Source organism: Neofelis nebulosa, chromosome 7 (assembly GCF_028018385.1).
Source record: "Neofelis nebulosa isolate mNeoNeb1 chromosome 7, mNeoNeb1.pri, whole genome shotgun sequence".
Classification (NCBI taxonomy): Eukaryota; Metazoa; Chordata; class Mammalia; order Carnivora; family Felidae; genus Neofelis; species Neofelis nebulosa.
Window position 1 is genome coordinate 108,772,353 of NC_080788.1, and position 24,657 is coordinate 108,797,009.

Here is a 24,657-nt window from a genome sequence, read left to right on the forward strand (position 1 = left end):
TGGAACCACAGAAGACGCCGAATAACCAAAGTAAGGTTGAAAAGAAAACCAAACTGGAGGCATTGCAATCCCAGACTTTAGCCTATACTACAAAGCTGTAGTCATCAAGACAGTATGGTATTGGCACAAAAACAGACACATAGACCAATGGAATAGAATAGAGAACCCAGAATTGGACCCACAAATGTATGGCCAACTAATCTTTGACAAAGCAGTAAAGAGTATCCAATGGAAAAATGACAGTCTCTTTGGCAAGTGGCGCTGGGAGAACTGGACAGCAACATACTGAAGAATGAAATTGGACCACTTTCTTACACCATACACAAAAATAAATTCAAAATGGAGGAAAGACCTAAATGTGAGACAGGAAACCATCAAAATCCTAGAGGACAAAATGGGCAACAACCTCTTTGACCTCAGCCGCAGCAACTTCTTACTTGACACGTCTCCAAAGGCAAGGGAAATAAAAGCAAAAATGAACTGTTGGGATCCCATCAAGATTAAGAGCTTCTGCACAGCAAAGGAAACAATCAACAAAACTAAAAGGCAAACAACAGAATGGGAGAAGATATTTGCAAATGACATAAAGGGTTAGTGTCCAAAGTCTTTAAGAGAACTTAGCAAACTCAACTCCCAAAAAACAAATAATACAGTGAAGAAATGGGCAGAAGACATGAATAGACACTTCTCTAAAGAAGACATCCATATGGCCAATAGGCACATGAAAAGATGCTCAATGTCACTCCTCATCAGGGAAATACAAATCAAAACCACATTGAGATACCATCTCAGACTGGTCAGAGTGGCTAAAAGTAACAACTCAGGAAACAACAGATGTTAGTGAGGTTGTGGAGAAAGGGGAACCCTCTTGCACTGTTGGTGGGAATGCAAACTGGTATAGCCACTCTGGAAAACATAGTGGAGGTTCCTCAAAAAAATTAAAAACAGAATTACCCTATGTCCCAACAATAGCACTACTAGAAATTTATCCAAAGGATATAGGAGTGCTGATTCGTAGTGCACATGTACCCAATGTTTATAGCAGTGCTATCAACAATAGTCAAAAAGAGCCCAAATGTCCATCACCTGATGAATGGATAAAGAAGATGTAATGTGTATGTGTACACACACACACACACACACACACACACAGGAATACTACTCGATGAAAAAGAATGAAATCTTGCCATTTGCAACAACATGGATGGAACTAGAGGGTATTATGCTAAGTGAAATAAGTCAGTCAGAAAGAAAGATATCCTGTGTTTTCACTCGTATGTGGAACTTGAGAAACGTAGCAGAAGACCATAGGGGAAGGGAAGGAAAAATAAGTTACAAACAGAGAAGCAAACCACAAGAGACTCGTAATTACAGAGAACAAATTGAGGGTTGTTGAGGGTGGGGGTAGGGGGTTTGGGAGCAGGGAAGATGGGTGATGGGCATTGAGGAGGGCACTTGTTGGGATGAGCACTGGGTGTTTTAATTGGCGAATCACGGGAATCTACTCCTGAAGCCAAAACTACGCTGTGTACGCTGTATGTTAGCTAACCTGACAATAAATTATTTAAAAAAAAAAAGAAAAGGAAAACATAGATCTATATCTATAGTTTCATATATTTATGGAGAGAGAGACTTTTTTTTTTTAAATAAAGATTCTGAAGTCCTATTTACTTGTGTTCAAATCCCAGCTCTACCTCTTTTGTCTAATTTTGGACAAGTTTTCTTTAATCTCTGAAGACTTCCATGTTTGAAGACTATGTTTTCTCTCAACCAGGGGAAATACACCTTATTTCCCCAAGTTAGATAACACGATATTTGGGGAAAGTTTGAGTATGCTCTTAAGCACTGAATTGAATATATATAGTTTTATTACTTGACTGTTCCTCAAATCTCATATCTCGTCTCCCTTCTCTACTTCAGCCATCTAGTCAGCAGCCTGATCAGAAAATAGTGTTCTAGAAATAATCCTGATCAATGTAGTTTATTTTCACTACTGATGTATTCTTCCCTAGAAAAATAAGTTCTAGTTTTGTAATAATGTCAATTCCTCTGATTTTACATCAGCTTTTTCACAATGACTTTACACTTTAGGCTTGTAAAGTAAATCATCAGTAAAAGCCCCAGGTCTCTTTTAGGTGAACTGCCAGATTTCTAGGTCTTTTACTATTAATTTTATTTTTTTTTAATATGAAGAAATATATGTTATACACACACACTTGGTATCTATTTTTTATCTATCTAAATTTTGTCTTGTAACTTTAGTACATTCTTCCAGCCGTTGAGATCTTTTTTTAAGTTTTGATTCCAGTGTATCATTGTTCCCTGTTTTTGACATCCTGCGTTATCCTGCCGTTTCTTTATCCCATTCATAGATAAAGATGTTCTGTAAGACAAAACTAACTACAGAGCCCTGCAGCCCACCGCTAGAGGCTTTTCTTCCAAGTTGTTACTAGTCCCCTTCTTGGAAAAAGTTGCCATAGTCCTGTAGTGTCCTCTAACATGCATTTCTTCAGTCCTGAAAGTGTCTCCAAGTCAGTAGGTACAACCTAAATTCTCACCTGTTTCCCATGTGTCCAGTTGTCCTGGGACGTTTCTGCTTAGATGCTGCCCAGTTACCTAAAGTCGACATATTCAAATCTATTCCCCTCCACAGTTTTCCCCTGTCAGCGCACCTCATGCTCTAATCTATCCTTCCAATCAGTTTTCTTGCTTTCATTCCTGCAACCTGCAGTCTGTTTTCACACTGCAAAAGTGGTTGTTCAAAAATGTAAATCAGAATACGTCACTACTCTGCTTAATTTCCAACAAGGGCCTCCCATGTCATTGAGAATGAAATCTGTGCCATGGCCCACGTGGCTCTATTTGGTTTGTACCTACGTATTTCTCTGACCTCATCTCCCATCAGTCTTTGACTCTTCTCCGTTGTACAGATTTCCGTGCCTTGAACATGTCCCTGCGTGCTTACTGCTTTTCCTAGAGAGAACATCTCTCTTTGAAGACTCAGCTCCTCATCACTCAAGCCTCAGCTCAAGTATCACCAACTCAGAGACGTCTCCCCCCACCACTTGATGTACACAAGCAGCCTGATAGCGCTCGTGCTTGATAGCTTCAGACCCAGTTGTACAGGCCATCCCTGGAAGTCTTGTTTGTTGTCTGTGTCCACTAGACCACAAGTTTCTGAAGAACTGGGACTGGTCTGTTTTGCTCATCACTAAATCTTCAAGCTCAGTATGGTACCTGGTACTTGGGAGGGACTTAATAAATATCTGTTGAATGAATGCATAAATCTAACAGACTGCGTATATCTTTTCACTCTTTACCCCCGATCTGTCAGCACATCAGTTCTTCCTTGGACCTGTCTCCTAAGTGTGCTTTTATCCTGTCTCCAGCCTCCTGCCAGCTCCTGAATCTTAGCCTTCATCTCTTTGTGCCTGGATTGTGACAGTTATGTTCAACCCATGCTGCTCTTTAAAATCACTTGGGGAGCTTTCAAAATGGCAATGATCAGGCTCCACCCCAAACCAATTAAATCAGAATCTCTGGCAGTGGAGACCTAGGCACAAATAAATATTTTTAAAGCTTCCCAGATGATTGCAATGGGCAACCCCTGGATTGCTGCGTTAGCCTTCTGACAGTTGTCTGTCTTTTGGTTTATTTTGTCTGTTTTGTCTGCTGATCTTGGAATCCTGCTTTCATAATATGACTTCCCTGCTCAAGAGCCTACAGTGGCTCCCTGCTGCCCACCACATGAATTCCACATTTCTGTGCATCATCTACTAAACTATTTCATCCTTTTCTCTTGTACCTACATTCTGCAGTACGCTGAAACTGTCTCACTGGCACTCGATTTACCTTTCATTACCCTGCTTCTCCATTTTTACTTCCCATGTTCTCTCCCCACTCCAGCCTCTACGTACACACCTGGACTGTCCTTACTGCTCTCCTCTACCTATCCAAACACTTCCCATTTCTCAAGGCCCAGCTCACGTTCCGCCTTGTAAATACTGCATTCTCTACTCCAACTTATCTCTTGTTATCTATAATTATTCTGGTATGTGTCATTAGTACCATATAATATATTTCCTACTTTTTTATAAATCGCTTTATGTTCTATTTTTTGATTGGTAATATTAAAATTTAATTGGTACAAATTCAAAATTTACAAAATTGCCTCCCTGCAATGTCTGTCCCAAGCATCCAGTTTTCCTCATTGGAAGCAACCACTCTTACGACTTTCTGTATCTTTGCAAATATATGTTAAGCCTAGTTAACTATGTATATAGAACAAACATACACACACACAAATGTTGGCATACTATGCGCAATCCTCTACATCTTGACTTCTTTTTACTTAGAGATATTTAAAGATATGTATAAACACATCATTTCAATTGTAAAAAAAAAACAAAAACAAAAACACGGAACAGGTAATCTGCCCTCTTAATAAACCTTTAAGTATAAAATACTATTGTTAATTATATGTATATTGTTATACATACAGTAGAACTCTAGAACTTTTTCATCTTGCATGACTAAAACTCTATGCCCATTGAACAAAACTCCTCATTTTCCCCTCCCCCCATCCCTGGCTACCATCATTTTACTTTCTGCTTATATCAGTTTGACTGCTTTAGTTGAATCATGCAGTATTTGTCCTTTGTGACTGGCTGTTTCACTTAGCATAGTGTCTTTAAGCTTCATGCATGTCGTAGCATATGGCAGGATTTCCTTCTTTATTAGGGCTGCATAATACTGCAATGTATTACCACAATTGTATATGCCACAAGTTCTTTATCCATTCATCCATCTGTGGACACTTAAATTGTTTCTCTCTGTTGGCTATTGTGGATAATGCTGTAATAGACATGCTAGTACAAATATCTCATTCAGTTATTTTGGATAAATACAAAGAAGTGCAATTGCTGGATCAAAGGGTAGTTCTACTTGTAATGTTTTGAGGGACCTCCATACTGTTTTCCATAATAGCTGTACCATGTTACATTCCCACCAGTGCACAAGGGTCCCAATTTCTCCACATCTTCACTAGCATTTGTTGTTTTCTGATTTTTTTTTTGTAATGACCATCCTAACAGATGTGAGGTTATATCTCATTATGGCTTTGATTTGCATTTCCTTAATGGTGATGTCGAGCATCTTTTCATATACCCACTGGCCATTGGAGAAATGTCTATTCAAGTCCTTTGTCCATTTTTAAATAGAGTTATTTGCTTTTTTTGTTATTAAGTTGTAGGAGTTCTTACATATTTTGGATATTAACTCCTTATCAGATAAGAGATGGTTTGTAAATATTTTCTCCCATTCCATAGGTTGACTTTTTACTGTCTTGATTGTTTCCTTTCTTGCACAGAAGCTTTTAAGTTTGATGTAGTCCCACTTGCTTATTTTTTGCTTCAACCTTATGTTTTGGAGATATTCTGTGTCAAAAGCAGCCAAACTCTATTTAACAACTACATAGTATTTCGTTAATGCATGTACCATAATTTAACCAGTTTCCTATGCATATTTAGGTTTTTTTTTTTTAATTTTGCTGTTTTATATAATGCTTCAGTTATTATCTTTATACATACATCATGTGGCACACATATAAACATATCTATAGGATAAATTCATACCCATTTAATTGGAATCCTGAGGCAAAGGGTATGCACATTTCTAATTTTGGTAGGTATTACTAAATTGCTCTCCATTAAAGGTTTTACCAACTTACACTTTCACCACCGATGTAATAACTGCTCTTTAAATTTTGTGGTGTTATTTGCTTTTCACTGCTTTTAAGCACCTACTTTCCCCAACTCGGTTGTAATTAACCCCCAAAGAGAAACCATGTTCTGCACATACTATATTGGCGTGTACACACTCCTAATACCAGAAGTTCACTTAACTGGTGCTCAGTAAATATTTGTTAAATCTTACTTCATTGTGTGTTTAGGGAGTTTCCTTATGGCTTTAATGAATGCCATGAGAAAGTTGTGTCCTTTACGTGTGTGCTATTCCCAGGAGAGGAGGTGACCTGTGTGTGTGATGTTCTGAGAAGAGATGCCGTCCACTGCTACTGCTCTTCCAGGATTTTGTTATCATTGTTTAGGCCAACCAGTCCTTGGATCTATTATGAGGTTTGTTTAGTTTGAACAATTCAATATAAGGACCGCAGCTGATGCCAAACATGTGTCCAGTACCTTTCATATCCTAAAACATCATAGATAATACATTTTTATACCATTTAGTATAAATTATCTAAATAAAAAGCTCTACTCCATGAGTTTTCCCCAACTTTTTATTATCTAAAATTTCAAGCATACATCTAAATTGGAATAATATGCCCATATACCCACCACTGAAATTTAACATGTGGTTCATATTTGTTTTGCTACCCACATATGTATTTATATATATGTAGCAAAACAAATATGAATAAATGTTATATTTATATAATGTATAAAAATACATATAAAAAAGTATTTGCTGAATGATTTGCAAGTGAGTTGCTGATATTCCATTGAGTGGTAAATAAAGCTGAAAATAGGGGCGCCTGGGTGGCTCAGTCGGTTGAGCGTCCGACTTCGGCTCAGGTCGTGATCTCACAGTCCGTGAGTTCGAGCCCCGCGTCAGGCTCTGTGCTGAGTGCTCAGAGCCTGGAGCCTGTTTCAGATTCTGTGTCTCCCTTTCTCTCTGACCCTCCCCCGTTCATGCTCTGTCTCTCTCTGTCTCAAAAATAAATAAACGTTAAAAAAAATTAAAAAAAAAAAAGAATAAAGCTGAAAATTAGTTTTAAAAATACCACCTTCTGTGAAAAAATCTATTTTAAATGTTTCACAACCTTTCTCTCTGCCCCCCCCCCCCCACCAAATTATAGTTCCTTCTCCAAAAGGATAAGTAGCTGCTTGATGGCATCTTTTCCTCAAATGCCAAAAGACTTCTATCCCTGTAAGAACAAGGTTTAAGGGAGGGGGAGCAACTGCCACCCTAAATCTCTCTTAGGGGGCGCCTGGCTGGCTCAGTCGGTAGAGCATGCGACTATTAATCTCAGGGTTGTAGGTTCAAGCCCCACGTTGGGTGTAGAGATTACTTTAAAAAATACAATCTTAAAAAAAAATTTCTCTTAGGGAAGAATCTTTCATGTCTTTGTGTGGGAAACTATCTTGATAAGTCATTGGGGATGAAAGGTGAGACCCTATATGGTTTCACAACAGTTTACTAAATGCCTGTGAATTGTATAATTTAAAATGGTTCATTTTATATTATGTGAATTTAACCTCTGTTGGTTTTTTTTTTTTTTTTTTTTAAGAAGGTGAGACCTTATGAGAATGGGTTGGCAGGAGAAGAGGAAGTTGAAGAAATATTTAAAGTACTCTTTGTAAAAGAGAACGTGGATTTGGGAGTTGAGAAGCAGAAGGAAAGAGGCAGCCGGTGCTAAGCCAGTGGTGGGAGTCTGGAGCCTGTGAGTAAAAGTGGCTGAAGGGTGTTTTAAGAACAGAAACGTCTAATATTCGGTTTTAACTTGCCTGCCTCTGTCTCCTGAAACCAATAAAAGCTGTACACAGAAATGCCTTGTGTGAGCATGTGTGTAAACCTTTCCCTGGAGCCACATGGGGCAGAACAGGAATAGCGTATGTGCTAGCCAGGCGAGCCAGAAAGCTCAGAAAAGTAGACTTCAAAACCAGAGATGACCAGAAAAAACGTAAGCCCCTGCTTCCTCTCAGAGATGGTTGTGAGACCATCCCCACATGAAGATGTGATGGACCCAACCTTGCTTGGCCCTTACAGTGAGACAAGTTAGGTTGCCCCCTCAGTAGCACTCTAATGTCCTCTTATTAATCCAAGGTCTGTCTTGACTAGTCTGCAATTGGGCCTGTAGAGAAATGCCTGTCTTCTGTTATTTTTTTAAATGTTTGTTTATTTTGAGAGAGAGAGCACGAGTGGAGGAGAGGCAGAGAGAGAGAGACAGAATCCCAAGCAGGCTGTCAGTGGAGAGCCGGACACAGGGCTCAATCTCATGAACCGTGAGATCATGACCTGAGCCAAAGTTGACTTAACCAATCGACTGAGCCACCCAGGCACCCTGGAAATAGCTCTTTTTTAAAGACAAAAGATCAGACCTTGAAAAAAGTAGATCTTGAGGGCCGGGGACAGCTCTGTGCTTTTCCCTTTAAAGGCATCTCCTTAGGTTCTCTGGAACCAAGGTTGGTAGTTCAGAGACTGGACTCCCAGAACTTCTAGCAAGCTAAGGTGCTTTGTGTTTGGGATCAGAACCCTTTGACCCCACTTCTAGTTAGATGGTAAAAGTAGGAATCAAAGGGAGTGGGGCCTCTAGGGCAGGGCACCTCCATGAGGAAAGAATGAAGACCATTTTTGTAGTTCCCTGGTTCTCTTACTCAGTTCTCTGTTTATATCTGAGAGACCTTGATATTTTAAATGAATGGGAGGTTATCAGAGTCATAAAATAATGTAACAATCATGAGCAAGCCCTTGTATGTATGGACCAGGCATCAGGCTGAGCACATTATCTTGTGTCCTCTGTAGTAGGTATAGTTATATTCCCCCATTAACTACATTAGAAATTAAAGTTCAGGAGTGCCTGGGTGGCTCAGTCAGTTAAGCATCTGATTCTTGATTTCGACTCTGGTCACGATCTCACAGTTTGTGAGTTTGAGCTCTGTGTCAGGCTCTGCACTGACAGTGCAGAACCTGCTTGGGATTCTCTTTCTCTCTCTCTCTCTCCCTCCCCTGTGCTTGCTGTCGTTCTCTCTCTCTCTCTCTCTCTCTCTCTCTCTCTCTCTCTCTCTCTCTCTCTCTCTCTCTCAAAATAATCTTTAAAGAAAAGTAAAAAAAAAAAAAGTTATGAAGTTAAAGCACTGGCCGAAGATCACACATCTCAAATGTAAACTTAAGTACATCAAGCTGTTAAGAGTTTTGTTTTTTATTTTGTTTTGTTTTGTTTTTGTATAAAAACATTCTCATAGTAGATACATAGTAAACACCAACTGTATAGAAGGCTGCTTTATTCATTTAAATTTTGTACCTAAGTCTAAGTCTGTTTTGTCACACCAGCCAGACAGCATTTGGGTTCACTCTTTGTCCTCTGAGTCATGGTCTATTGCCACAGCCTTATTCCTTTTTGTTAAGTATTTCAGAGGAAATTCCCTGCATAGGTATATGGACTTTTGGTAGAGCAATAATGTTTTCCAATATTTGTCAGCCAGACTTTGAGAAAACGTGGATCCCTTGAAAAACAGTGTTAGAAATCCAATTCTGCATTCTGACTCTCTACAGATATAATTTTTAAAAATCCAAATAAGCTCAGACCATCAACATTATGATTTAGTGTTTTCCAGACTTTGGATTTCTTTTGGATCCTTAGACCTTCAAAATAAATTTTGGGGAAAGTCATGCCATTGCCAACTTTTTATTTTGCAAATTGATCAAGGGCATTAAGAAAAAAACTTGCCACTGTCCTTTAATATAAAAAAAGTAAGGAAGATCATAAAATTACTATATAAATATAGTAAAGATACTGTTCCTTTTTTTTTTTTAAGTTTATTTTGAGAGAGAGACAGTGTGCTAGCAGGGGAGGGGCAGAGAGAGAATCCCAAGCTGGCACTGCACTCAGCTTGGAGCCTGATGTGGGGCTCAAACCCACAAACCAAACCAACCCATCAGATCATGACCTGAGCTGAAATCAAGAGTTGGATGCTTAACTGACTGAGCCACCCAGGCGCCCCAGAAATACAGTTCTTTAAATCCAATAGGTCTATATTTGTTTAAAACTTGCCATATATTCCTTTTTTAAAAATTTTTTTAAGTTGGCTTTCTTCCCAGTAATTGCTGATCCTAAACTCTGGAAGGGAAAAATATCTAAGTAATCAATTCCTGGTTTACAAATTCACACAATTTTGCCAACATTTCAGCATTTAGGAAAAATAACATTTCTCCTATAAAACTTCATAGGTTTATATGTTATATCAAGAGTTAATCAGTAATGATTATACCATGATAATATTTGCATTTCACAGGGAAGCAAAATACTTGGATACTCCCCATGTCTCTGTCTAAAGATTTGTCATTCATTTGCATTCAAATAAATTCTTTGCTTTCACTCATCCAGAATAGTTCTCAACCTATTAGCTAAACCAGACTAAATAAATAGAGTTGCATTCATGCATTTTAATGTCAATGTAAAAATGGTTTTCCCAGATTTTTTTCTTTTCAATCAAATCCCCTTCCCCAAATGTCTAATCATTCCCAGACTCAGTTACTTAAACTTTTCACAATGTTGTCACTTCTATAGTAAAACAAAGAGAAATTTGCTTTCAGTAAGTCAGAGAGCCATACTCTAGCAACTTAGAACTTTATTCTGACAAGAAAGTTTTTAAACTCCATCTCCAACCTCATTTGTGAATGGACGATCTTGTCTGTCACATAGGTACATGGCATTTTTCTCTATCCATAGTAATTGTTCTTTAGTTGGTGAATCACTCCTGGAACTTACAATCCAATAGAGGCAAACTGTATGCAATAACTAGGATTACAATTCCTGAAGGACAGGGTTTGGCCATAGTGCATGCCATATGCACACGAGACTACAGTGGGCACCGATTAGAAGAGTGACATAGCTCGGTGAGTAATGGGAACATTAAAACCTCTGCTAGACAAATTCATAGGGATGAAGGCTCGTTGCCTTCTGGATGAATGGGAAGGATTTTGTGGAGGAAGTTAACAGCGGAGTAAAATTGCAGGAAAACCAAAGTAGGGATGAAAATGGGAGGAAGGCATTTCCACTTGGAAAGAAAATAAATGTGCAAGAAAATGAAAGGTATATTTTGAAATGACAAAAATTTTTCCAGGAGTAAAGAAGTAATGAACAGTTTGAGAAATAAAGCTGAAGGGTAGGATCCTGGTTGTAGAGAATTCTGGAAGCCAGGCTGAGTTTAGAACTTTAAATCAAACAAAAGTTAAGGTCTTGGTTGAAGGCCTTTGAATAAGGCATGTTCAAAAATGGTGATAGATATTAATTGCCTCTCTGCATTGACTATCACCATCATCATCTTCCAAAAGCTATATGAAAAGAAGCACTTTCAACCTTCAAGAGCTGGTCATCTCAATATTCACACTTACTTTATTCCAAAGTTTCAGCTCTAGGGGGCATGAGGAACTTTTTCTGGAGTTGTGGGAAATACCTCATGCCTCAGATCCTATTAAGACCCCTGGCGTTTTAACGGAGCTCCCCATGAGTTCCTGCCTCCATACTTTGGCACAAGCCATTCATGCTGTTCTCTTTCCAGAGTTTCCCAAAACTCCAAAGTTTCTGCTCTTCCTCAAAACCTAACTCAATACTTTCCTCTTCTGGAAGGACTTCTAAGATTGACTTCATGAAACTATTTGCTCCATTATTCAGGAAATCCATTCTTAACGTCTTGACGCTACATTTAGTTTCTTTAAATTAAATGAATATACAAATTCATGTATATTTACATCTAACCACTCTGTAATAGCCTTTAGGAAAGATACTATGTCTAACAGCCCCTTTATATCCTCTGTCTGGGACCTACCTCTCATCCCCACCCCACCACACCCAACTTCACAGAACAGTGCAGTGCACTTGGTGAGCATTGACTTTGCCCTGAACAGCACAGGAATTCTTCAGAGCTGAAGACCTATAGGATCTGTGGAGTGTGGGTTTTCACTTCCCTTGGGTGCCGGCTTCTTTTCACCAGCATGTGTAGATCTTCTAGAAGAGTACCCACCAAGACAGAATTACTTCATAAGCCTTCTTTCTATCTTCAATGTTTCCAGTTTCTATGGACCTCTAGTTTCTAGTGATGATGGGTATGTAGAGCATGCTGTTAATAACCTGGAAATGGGCACCACAAACAGGAAGCATTAAAAAAATAATAATAGGGGCACCTGGGTGGCTCAGTCGGTTGAGCGTCCGACTTCGGCTCAGGTCATGATCTCGCGGTTCGTGGGGTCGAGCCCCGCATCAGGCCCTGTGCTGACAGCTCAGAGCCTGCTTTAGATACTGTGTCTCCCCCTCTCTCTGCCCCTCCCCTCTTCATGCTCTGTCTCTCTCTGTCTCAAAAATAAATAAAAACATTAAAAAAAAATAATAATAAAAACAAGGTGCACCTGGATGGCTCAGTCTGTTAAGTGTCCAACTTCAGCTCAGGTCATAATCAAGTAGGATCAAGTTTGTGAGTCTGAGCCCCACATTGGGCTCTCCACTCTCAGCACAGAGCCTGCTTCGGACCCTCTGTCTCCCTTTCTCTGCTCCTCCCCAGCTCCCACTCTCACTCTCTGTCAAAAATAAACATTAAAACAATAAAATAAAAATCCTCTTAATTTTATCTCGGCTTAATTTCTTCCTAACTCACTTCTACCCTTCTCAGACCTATGACAGTCGATGGTAGGTCACATACACACCTAACTCCATCCCTCCAAATTTTTCTAGTGATCTCTAGAGGCTGTTTGTCCTGTAACCTGCTGTGAGCAGAGGCCCAACTGTGGGAATCTGTGATACCAGATGGACAAAGGCACACTTGTATCCCTAAGCGCCGGTGCAGTAGAAATCACAGCACCTGAGGATTTGTGGCGGGCTCTCTTCCTTGGAACTTGTGCCCTCAAAAGATGTGTCTTAGGCGACCTGCCCCACATGCATCAGTTTTGACGGTCTCCAACTGCTGCTTCAGACAGCTTCAGAGTGCTTCATGGATGCAAATCAAAACAGAGTTCAGAATCAAGTCTGGGAATCAAGTCAGAATGGAATGATTTGCATGGGGGAGGCTTTGTCACTGAGTGAAGCCAGCCAAATTCCCCAGGCTCCCCAGCCCTCCGGAAATAAGCTTTACAGGGCCTGGGGGCCCCAGGCCCAACGGGGTGGGTGTGATTTGAATATTCACTGCCACAGCTGCTGCACCCCAGCGCTGGTCCCTGCCATCGGTTTCGCTTCATTTTACTGCCTCAGAATCCCCCCGTGCATGTTAGTGGTTAATACAGCAGCCAGGAGACGCCAGACAGCTCTCGGCACCTGGTTCAAATTTAAGGCTCATTTACACATGATGTCACACACGCATTGTCAGCGCAAGGGAGGTCAGGATGGTTCATTTTGGGAAGGTTCGCATTGTTGAGTCTTTACAACACTCACTGCTATTAATGTTTTAACCATCTGACTTGGATTTCGGTTTTCTGGCATGAGGTAATCCCAGGCAGTAGATTTATATGCTGAATGGGAAGCCAGCAGTGGTGGCTAATCACGCTGGTTTGCAGATCTGCACCTCTGGAGCCTTGGGATGGAATTAGAGGGCCACATGGCATGTAGCAAATCATGGAGGTTTTGAGCAGAAGGGGAATTAGGCAGACCTGGAAGCAGGGGCTGTGAGGGGGGTGGTTGCCTGAGGTGGGAGGTTTGAAGAAGAAGAAAAACCAAAATAAGCTGGACAAGGGTCTAAGCCCAGAGGCCATAGGATTACTCTCATTTGGCCAGTGGTTTGGGTCATTGCTTGACCCATCCTTTTGTCCGCCATCCACCGAAATTCCAAAGCCCCCTTCCCAGGCCCGATTCAAGTTTCTCATATTCTGCGAAGCCTTTCCTGACCACCCAGCCCATGGTGATTTCTCTCCTGAATCCCTAAGTACTTTTGTGCATAAATTAAGACAACTAACAACTACTGAGGATTTAATTTGTGCTGCTAGTTCATTTTACTCATAACGGCCCGATGCCAAAGGCACTGTTGTTTCCACTGTACAGATGATGACATAGCTTCACAGAGATGAAATAATGTGTCCAATGTCAGAGCTGATAAGAGTCAGGATGGAAGACTGATTCCAAAGCCCAGTTCTGAACCACTGAAGTAGGCTACATAACTATGAAGCAATGCTACGTCGCCTGTAGCGTTTAGCATGACATGGGGGAGACAGTGTGTGCCTCAGAGAAATGCTGCAGAGGAGCCCATGGTAGTGTTGTCTAATGCCTCACATGCACGTATCATCTCTGTTTCCTGGCTGTAAGTCATTGCATGGCAAGGACCATCACTTAGGCTTTCCTGAACCCCCTGACCTCCTAGCACAGCGGCCCCCCAGGGTATGCTCAGATGGATGGATGGATGGATGGATGGATGGATAACTTCCTCTACTTTCATCTATGCTGTGTCCTACATAAAACATTAAAGGTTGAGATCTTTAGGTAATCATCCCTATCACTTGCTACTGTCCCCTGGCTAAAACAATAAAACTGGTCTGCCTATTACATCTCCAATAAGAGTCTCCTTACCTTACAGGAAGTTCAGAGTATGACCTTCAGTCCCGCTGACTGCTTTGATTTTGATTTTGGGCCAAGGCCTACTGCCATGGGTTACCCCCCACCCAGGGGGCTTTTTTATTCTGAGTGTCTGTTTTAGTCAAGCAAACAAGTATTACAATGGGGATAACATGATGGCAATGCACTTAGGGGCACCTAACCTGGGCCTCACAGTCCAAGAAAGGGTTTGGGGAGTGGATGCCCCTCTTGAAGAGTAAGTAAGAGTCAGTCAGTGAAAAGGAGCGTGAGGGGTGCTCCAGGCAGAGGGAGCAGCATGGATAAAGGCCTAGAGGTATGATCACAAGCACCCATGAACACATCTGCACTCAGTGACTGAGAGGGCTCTGAGGAGAGGGTGGAAACCCAGGTCATACCTGCCCCTTCTTTGCTGCCCACTTCAGTAATGCAGATGACACTCTTGACCCCAACCCTAGGAAAGACGTCTCTAGAGACTTTTCTTGGGAAATGTCTCCTCAGAATGACCCTAAAGATTTGGTTGTTTTCTCAGAGTCTCTCACCTTTCAACATACCTAGGAATAACTGAAAAACCAGGCAGTAAATCGCCATTGCTTCAGAGCAGAGTTTAGTGTTCAGTTTGCAAGCCATACTATCTCATACTTGCCCCTCCACCCTTTCCCATCCTGCTCAAGGCCAAGGAGGTAGACACCTGTGGGCTATGTCAATGGGTTGCCTTGCCTCTGGCTTCCTATTGGGTTCAGCCAAAGAAAGTTACCCATGGGAGGTCAGAGAGGGGTGGACAGTGATGTCAGGGTAATTATTCTGCCCATCCCGTTCTTGCCAGGCCGTGTTGGCTACACCTGTCTATCAAAGGCACAACTCCTGTCAGGTGGCCATCTCCATGTAGCCATCCTTGCCAGGGTCTTCCTCTTTGCCCCTCCAGTCATAGGGTAGTAATAACTACCCCTCCCTCATTGCTACTAGCTGTTAGGGGCTAAATTGTGTCCTTTCCAAAATTCGTATATTGAAGCCCTAACCCCAGTACTTCAGAATATAACTGGATTTGGAGATAGGGCCTTTGAAAAGGTGATTAGGTTAAAATGGGGCCTTTAGGTGGGCCCTAATCCAATCTCACTGGCATCCTTATAAGCATAAGGAATTTGGACAAAGAGACACTAGGAATGCACATGTACAGAGGAAAGACCACAGTAAGAAGGCACCCATCTGCAAGCCAAGGAGAGAGGCTTCAGAAGAAATCAAACCTGCCGACACCTTTATCTTGGACTTGTAGCCTACAGAACTATAAGCAAATACACTTCTATTATGGAAGCCACCCAGTCTGTGGTATTCTGTTATGGCGGCCCTAGCAGACTAATACACTGGCTGTGAGGGCACTTCACTGTCCCTTGGTGATTTCCTTAAACCTTGCTTATTACACTGTATGGTTTCTTCACTGCACTTTCCTTTTGAGCACATCATCTGTTTCTTGTTTCCTGACTGACAGACAAGCTTAGACTCCAACAGGAGGGCTTAGTGACAAAGGCGAGAACGTAGGTTGCTGAAAGCAGATCCCACGTAAAGGTGTCTGTGACTCCCTCCGTGTGTGAGCACACTGGGTCCTCCAGTGCTACTCCAAGAGATTTCTTCTCCTAAAGAGCTGAGTGACTATGTTTTAGTCTCTCCCTATGAGCTTTGATTTTCCTCCCTGTAAAGCATAGATAATGAAATCTAACTCTTTAGGGGTATTTTGAGGTGAATGTTAGATGCGAATATGAATTAACTGAGAGCCTCAAACCCTACAAAGAAACCAAGTCCTTTTGTATTGCATTCTGTGAGCAATTTCATTAATATGCACATAACTAAGGTATCTTTGGAGGCAAGAGAATGACTTTCACTATGAAGGACTACCCTGAGGGAAGAGGGAGAGGCTCTATTTGCTCAGCCGCCCCTATTAGCTCTTCATTAAAAAGAAAGAAATCAGCTGTCCCTTTCCAGCACGGATACAGGCCCCATACAGACAGCAGGTGAGTGTGGGCTTCTCTTTGCCCTGTCCCTCATTTTTGTTAGAGACTGAGGTTGAATGAACCCACCGGAGACCAGAGCAGCTCAGACACCTGTAAAGGTACACAGTATAGAGTAGGAACAGATTGTGTCTTTTGGATCCCATTTTCCATTTCCAATAAGTGCGGCTTCTCAACCATTATCTTCACCTGCAAAGGCTGAAACACTCTCTACCGCTCCCAGCCCTCAGCTGCAAAGAGATTGCTCCTGGCATTACTCATGGGGATGCTGCTAGAATGGGGGCCGGTCCCAGCCTCCCAGATCGCACCCACAAGGGGACCAATAGGCACTGGAGGCTGAGACAGGGTCTGGAAAGCAAAGGGACCCAGGAGGCTGCTTGTATCCTCATTTCCCTCTCTCCAAGCTGGACTCTCTACTGACCCTTTCTGGTGTGGGGCTAAAGACCCCAGCTTCTAGCTCACCACAGAGTAGGGCTGTCTGCTGGAAGGAGGCTCTCTCCAAGCTGATGGGAGCGTCTTTGAGTTAGTGTGTTGTTATCTCCGTTCAGTCCTCATCAGCCGTGCCTGTCACTGAGGCATTCTTGTGAGTATGGAAAGCATATTGAGGAATGTAATGGCCTTGTGGGCTAGCAGGTGAGAAGAGAGTAAAAGCTCAAGATGTAGACATCTAGGAGGAATGTCACCTCCACTCTGATTAAAGCAAACAAACAAAAAAACTCCAGACAAACTACAAGTTTACTCCTTTTTTTTTTGGACCCATCTGAGAGCTGAGGTTACAGGGTAAGCAATTAGCCTCAAATCTAAGGATCATTGGGGCCTGTGGAGAAGCACAGGCCATGAGCCCTTGCTTTCCTGGGTGCAGATCTGACCAACAAAAGTCACCTGGAATAGGTAAAGAATTAGTGGAGAATGAGTGTGGGCTGGTGAGGAATGTGGAGCCCCTGGGGACCACATATATATATGGGTCTGCACTTTTTGCAGACTTTTCTCATAGAAAAGACTGACCAAACTTCTGAGAATCTCTCTGTGGGGCAGATCTGGGGAAGGCGGGTGGGTGGGGGGGTCAGAAAGGCCACTACAGAGAGCCATGAAACGATCCCTTCCCCTCCTTGCCCCTTCTGGAACAAAAGCCTCAATCTGAAGGAGAAAGGACAAAACCTTTTCCCTACAGCACCGATAAAACTGAGGGAAGGAAACAGAAAAACAAAAACAAAACCCTTCCACCCTAACCCAGCGGCAAGAGTTCAGAAAACGAAAACTAAATCTTTATTGGCCACAGATGCATTCTACCAGAAATGTTGTTCTTCAAGCAGGAACATGTATCTAAACAAAGATATGAAGAGCACTGAAAATTGAATAATTGAAGGTAAAATGAAATACATTAAAATTTTTTCAATTGTTCTAAAAAGACATGACAAAAGTGAACATAGTAGCAATGTATTCTGTGTGTTTAAAAATGCTGTTAATATGGTAGAAGACGTAGTTTTTTAAAGTTTATTTATTTTGAGAGGGGGTGGGAGAGAAAGAGTCAGTGCACATGTATGCATGAGCAGGGGAGGGGCAGAGAGAGAGGGAGAGGATCCCAAGCAGGGTCTGTTCAGCGCAGAGCCCAACGTGGGGCTCAGTCTCACAAACCGAACTGCGAGGTCATGACCTGAGCTGAAATCAAGAGTTGGACACTTAACTGACTAGGCCACCCAGATATCCCGAAGACATAATTTTTAATATTTAATCCATTTTGCTTTTCCACAATAAGCTCCATTTATTTATGATATATTATTCTTTTTCTCTTGAAATTTCCAATTTTTTAACATCGGCATAAGCAATTTTATCCATTTATAATTTACTTAGTGTTTATTCCCTGTAGTCTCTTTATATATTTCTAATATTTTTAAAAGGATTTCTGCATCGATGTTCATGTGGGATATTAATAGTTTTTTAAACTGTCTGGTTTTGGTGTCAGGGTAATGCTGGCCTCATAAAATGAGATTTGTTACCCTCTCTTCTATTTTTTAGAATCTATTGCCTATAACTGGTGCTAATTTCTTTTCTAAATGTTTGATAGAATTTTCCAATGAACCCGTCTGGATCTTTCTTTAGGTTGTTTCTTTATTGTTGAATATTTCAGATGTTTGTAAGTATAATCCAATTCCAGCAGTTTGAATATAATGTATCTTGGTGTGTTGGCTTTTTTTTTATTCATTTGTATTTATCCTGCCTGGGGTTCTCAGCATGATGTCTTTCATTTTGGAAATTTTGACAACTATCTTTTCAAATATTTCTCTGTCTCATTTTCTTCTTTTCCTCTTTTAAGAATTCCAGTTAGAGTGTTTGATACTGTTCCACATTTCTTGGATTATCTGGGCTTTTGTTTTTTTTCTCTTTGTTTCAGTTTGGTTATTTCTGTTGACCTACCTTCAAGTTTACTGTTTCTATCCTCAACTGTGTCAAATTTATTTTTGAGCCCATCAAAGGTGGTCTTCATCTTTACTATGTTTTTTATTTCTGACATTTCTACTTGATTCTTATGGTTTTCATCTCTCTGATAAAATTTTTGATCTGTTCATACACATTCATCATTTCCACTAAGCCTCTAATATATTAGTTGTTTTAAAATTCCCTATTTGCTAGTTCTATCTGGATCATCTCTGAGTCTGGTTGTGTTGATTACTTTGCCCCTTGACAGTAGGTTGGGTTTTGTTTTTTGGTTTTTTTCCTTGCTTTTTTATGTTTCTCCTAAATTGTGATTGATGCCAATGCTGCATGTGGACCAGCTGAGGTAAATACTATTTGTGCCTGGAAATGGACATTTACCTTGTTCTGTTAGATTGAGTGAATATAGCAGGATTTGAGCTGGGTTTGGTGTTTTCTTGGTTTTGTTTTATTTTGGGTTTGCTATGGTTATATTCAACACATGACCAGATTCAGATTCTTTTAGCATTACCTTATGTTTATGGTCATGACTGGGATATTGGAAGATTTTTCCTCCGTGTTCTTTCTTCCGCTCATTTCAGCCTTCACTTTGTATCTCTGCCTCAGAAAGATTCTTTCTCCATGCTCTTTCCCCCAGCCTATGGGGTAGATGGCTGTTACACTTGTTACTGGGTGCTGGGGAGTGTGGGTAGGTATGTTTTGTCCTGGTGCAGTCCCAGGCTAGCCCTATACATGTGGGTCTCAGAAGTGGGGCTTTCTCAGAAATTCTGCCCTTCCTTCCTGTGGCATTTGAACTTGGGCTGGCCTTTTGTCTTGGGCAGGAGAGCATGTCCTCTCTCTCTCCCACTGATAAAAGACTTCTTATAGGACCTTGGGCCCAGGACTGTTTCCTGCCCTCTTTCCAGGTGTAGAGGTTTTGTTTTGGTCTCTCACCCTTCTCCCAGCTGCAGTGGATCTTCATGTATGCCCCAGTGCAACACAGTTTACTGCCTTTCCCCAGTGGCTTAAGGGGAAAAGAGTCTAGGTGTAACTCTGTGCCTTTCTCTTAGCAATGTTGCTTCCCTTCCCCAGGCCTGCACCACAGAGAGCTTATTTGGCCTCATGCCCTGCTTTTAATCCTTTCTGAAGCCATGGGTGGAGGCCTATGAAGAAGAGCCTGTAAGTTGGCTGTGACGTCTGCTTGTATTTGCAAATCGCAGGTGCTATACTTTCATGCCAGCTCACTTTTGGCCTTTGACAATTCATTACAATTTTTAGCTGAAAAATAATTTTTTTTTGATGGTACCTGGTATCCCTTTTCACATACTCAACCAGAGAAAAGTGCTTACTTATGTCCCATCTCTGTTTGGAGGTGCTGTTTTTCCATAGATTTCAAGCTTTTTAATTCTCTATGAGCTTAGCTTTCTGGGGTTTAAGGACATTTATGGTTTTATAGTTTATCTGACTTTCTGTGGTTGTGAGGATGAGGAGGGCACTATTTTCAGCTTTCTACACACTAGGCAAAAATGGAACCATGGTTTCATATCTAATCAAGAATATACCCTCTCTTTCCTCTTCCTTTCAAAATCTTTCTTGGCTATTCTCATGTACTTATTCCCTTAAATACACTTTAGAATCATTTTGTCAAGTTTCTCATCTCCCAACCTCTCCAGAATAAATTCCTTTCTGATTGAAATGGTGTTAAAATATGTAGACTAATTTGGGTCCCAGATAGTGTCAAAACCCCCATCCCCACGATCTGAATGTGGCAGCCAGAGCAGGCGTTGTGATCGGAAGGGTCCTCAAAGGCCAACCTGCCTTGACATTTTGCCCATTTGCTCTGGTGCCTTCAAATTCCAGCATTAGAGGTAAGAGAAATACTTCAGGCTTCTTAAGGGATTAAGACGCACGCAGTTTGCCTTGGAAGGACCTGTTAATAGCTAATTTGCAACCATCACACCACTTACAAACTAAGGCCATGAAACTAGACAGAGTTTTGTGTGATTGGAGTGAGGCTGTGAATGTGTGTGTAAAGAGGGGAAAGGGATTCTGTCAAGGACACGGGAGCTGGAAGGGAAATTGCTGAATCTGGAAAGGAGTGCTCCTGAGTAGTTGAAAATAAGGACATTAAACCTTCCAGTGGAGAGGGGCAGTGAGGGAAAGCCCCTTGTCCATCTCCGCGGCCATCCCGCTTCAATATGGCCACCAGAGACAGGGCAGATGAGGCTCCTCAGAGCAACTGGGCATGACTGAGCAGCAAGGACTATCTAGAGGGTGTGGTGGAGGCAAGAGTCCTCCAAGAGGAACCAGCAATTATCACACCTATTGATTTGTGCTCCCAAGGCCCTGCAAATAGGAATCTCTTGGAATCCTATGAAATAAACCATCAACAGTTTCAGAAAGAATTTTCCAATAGGGGAAATAAAGAAAAAAATTCCAAAAAAGAAAAAAAAAAAAAAAAAACCTTGATGTGTTCCACAGACTGCTTTAGAGAAAGAAGGGACAATGCACTTCAATAAGAGATGACGGTCCTTGGTTGACCCGGGACATTTCACAGACCAGAAGCCAAGGAACGCAGGCGGCATGGACGCCCACAGACAGGCCTTGGTTTTGATTTTTCAGATGCACAATTTTTATAAATGAATATTTAATCTTTAACCAACTCCAGCACCTCATCAAGGAGGGGCCTGTTCTTTGCCAAACCCTTCCGGGGGAACCTGCTGGGGTTGGGCGTAGGTGTTAGCGAACATTTCCCAGCGTTCTCTGATGGGGAAATATTTATTTTGTAACACTCCTCCACGCCCCCAAACACAATTATGCGACATGTTTTATATGGCCATGGGGATTTGGACTAAGATTTCATATCCATAATGTACCCTAATATTGAGAAACACATTTTTTAAAGTGCTTTTTTTCTTTGGCGTGGGTAGGGTGCCGCATCCTGGAACGCTGGGGCTTCAGAGGAATTTCTCTTCAACCCTGAGACCAAATAGTTTGGGGACACATGAGACTGTGTTTGGTTTGAGATCTTGAATCCTGGAAGGTCTCCGAAGGAGGCGAATGGGTATGTGAAATAGTTATTAGTTACTGCAAGCTGATTTCACAAGGGCCTGTAAAAATATACATTTTCCATCTCTAAAGCTGTTACGCCTTTTCTAAAGCTGCTACTTTCTTTTTTAAACAAGAAAGCCTTTCCGCAAAGTCAGTTTCTGCTCTTGGAGGGATAACATTTAGAGCAAGGTATAAGGGACCTTTGTCAGAATAATTCCCACTTACGGCAAAGATCTCCAAGATCTTATTTGGACATGCTGATGCTGGCACAGCCCCTGCTCTGTGGACACACACCACACGCATCCAGCAACCATGCATGGGAAAGCAGGCCGCCCTGCGAGGCAAGGCTGCAACATTAATATAAATCACATGTTCTAAAGGGTGAAATGCGATTATCTGCTACAAGAAGGCTCTGTCAGGAAGAAGCCAGAGGAATGGCAACAGCATGTTGAACCGAAGCCAGTGAAGGGCTCCTAGCCCTTTTCATTATCTCCTTTTATATATTAGAATATATCCCTGTGAGCACCTTCATGGCTTGGGTGCCAGGACCCAACGTCCCCGGCCCAAGATGAGTTTATGAGCAGAGGGATCATTTATTTACATGGCTGTTGCATCTGGAACACGTGGCAGTTTGGGGATTTGGAATCACTAGAAAGAAGGATGGAGATGTTTTGTGGCCAAAGACAAAACTTGGGCTAATGCTCCTAAGACCAACCAAAGGGCCTACGTATTAACTAGGGTCCTGCTGGTAGTTCTGTTAGGAAGGACTATCATTCGTCACTAAAATAAGACCTTTTATTAGAAGACCATTGTTTTTGCATCATAGTAATGCAATGAAATTGGTCAGAGGGGGATAAGTTTTATGTATGTACAAGCAAAAATATACTAGCAAAAATCAAATCATCTGACAAATACAATGGGACCTATAGAAATGTAAATTCAAATATTGACACATTGATCCACGGTCCGTTCAGCATATTTGGTTTGAGGAACTATGGTAGAAGGCATAGTTACTGGTCATAGTATCTGCTTCATCAGCTTAAGAAATACCTCCCTCCTCCCACATATTTTCTCTTCATAATTTATTACGATGACTTAATCCATCCACCTCTAAACCGATTATCAGCTCCTAATTGTCACTGTGTAAAAACAAGTACTACTTTATACCCCTCTTCTCAATTCATGAGCAGTGATAGTTCCTTTTAGGTACCTACATTTAGGTGGATCTCCAAGGTAGAAAGAAAAAGTGATTCTGTTGTTTTGGAATTTGGAAACAACTTCCCATATTTATCTCCGTTGTGACTTTCACAATTTTACAGCTTTTTGTCACATTTTCTTTCATCCCTCATCTTTCCAGGAAAATGAGAACTTTTCTTTTTTTTTTTTTTTTTTTTGGCTGCATAGAAATTATTCCATTTTCTTGACCATATTATTATATTTCTCTGGATCTTCTCCAGCTCCATTTTGGCTTCCCAGCAAAGAGATGTTTTTAAAAAGCACTTATTTGGGAAATAACATCAACATGGTTTATTATTTTTCCTGCTTCATTAAACACCAGCTTGCTGTACTAACAGCTGTTAGTAAAGCCGAAAGTTAGTTAAGAAAGTAAATAGTTTCGTTTAAAAATAGAAGTGTTGACACAGGCATAATGTATTAATTTGCTAATCCTTTTGGGACTCACACACACATAACAAATTTTGTACACCCTCCTATAACTTCCGAAGATCCAAGGCGGTGATAGTATTATGTACCCACCCAGAGCTATCAGTCAGTGATCAACAATTTGGTACATTACAACTCTATTGATACAGATAATCTGATATTGATACAGATATTGATAATCTGATATTGATACAGATATCTGTTTATACAGATAATATGCCTGTGGAGTGTGCAAGTTAATTATAGGTTCCCACAATTAAACAGCTGGAGAAAACGCCCATACATTATCTAGACCAGCCCCATATTCCTAGATTTGGCAACACCTAAAATAGCCAAATCAAACTGTCTTGTAACTCACACTTTTATTGGGCACTGACTGCGGTCAGAGGCAGAAAGATCAGAGGGGCCTGGTTTTAGCTATGAAAGTAGGGTGATGCTGGGTTTGCTTAACAACGGGGTCACTGAGGGGATTGATGCACTATCTTTGTGTTGTTGAGAGAAAGGCCAGGCACACAGTGAACATTGCCTAAGTTATTGCCTAAGTTTCAACATTTTCACTTTGTTTTCCTAATCAGAAGGGAATGGTCTATGTAAAAATAGCTGATGAGCAGTGCTGTACTGGATGCATGAATGGAGACTGTGGGGGCCCAGAAAAGGGCGGCTTGGGACCAGTCCTGTGAAGAGTTTTAATTTGTGCCTTGGAAGTTGGAGAAGGTTGAGGAAGAGCTTTCCAAGTTGGGGGAACAGAAAGTACTAACCAGACTTGTTCTTGCTTCATTTTGAGGCATTTTCCTCATGTGCAGGGCTTTGGAAAAATCGAGAACATGGATAAGAGATGAAGAACGCTTTTTTTTGAAGCGTGGTAAATCATCCATAAGAAAACTTCCCTTCCAGGCTGTAATCTGCCCAGTCCCCCTTTTCTTTCTTCGGGAGATTCATTTTCATCTTTTCTTCCTCTTTGATGGAAAGGCAGCTGGGAAGAGCATTGGCAGAATTATAAAGTAAACACAGTATGTTTGCCTGACTCCCCTGCCAGTTCTCCCTGTGCTCACTGATCTCAGGCTTCCACCTTTCGGAGGAAAAGAAACTCATAAGCTCATTCCCACAGGACTCTCTTGGGCTTGGGTGCTCCTTGCATCTCCATGGCAAACTTTCGGAGAATGTTTTAATGCCGAGGTTCCTAGACCAGTGAGGTTTCCAAAAATTTTGGCAACCCCTGACAAAGTGCTAACTTCTTATTTT

The 24,657-nt window shown here is 41.4% G+C and overlaps 1 protein-coding gene and 1 non-coding gene across 7 annotated transcripts in view; both read left to right on the forward strand.

Moving 5' to 3' along the window:
• Positions 1-7,565, forward strand: part of SLC38A6 (solute carrier family 38 member 6) — a 75,780-nt gene extending 68,215 nt beyond the window's left edge. For 5 of the 6 annotated variants that reach the window (XM_058739237.1, XM_058739239.1, XM_058739241.1 and 2 more), the window contains one exon: positions 7,307-7,565. In XM_058739237.1, the coding sequence (XP_058595220.1) occupies positions 7,307-7,435 (129 nt within the window). In that variant the 3' untranslated portion in view covers positions 7,436-7,565. The remainder of the gene's footprint in view (positions 1-7,306) is intronic. The other variant, XM_058739238.1, reaches the window with a different exon arrangement.
• Positions 7,005-7,077, forward strand: TRNAN-AUU (transfer RNA asparagine (anticodon AUU)). Its single transcript has one exon. It is a non-coding gene; the product is annotated as a tRNA-Asn (tRNA).
• Positions 7,566-24,657: the final 17,092 nt, after the last annotated feature.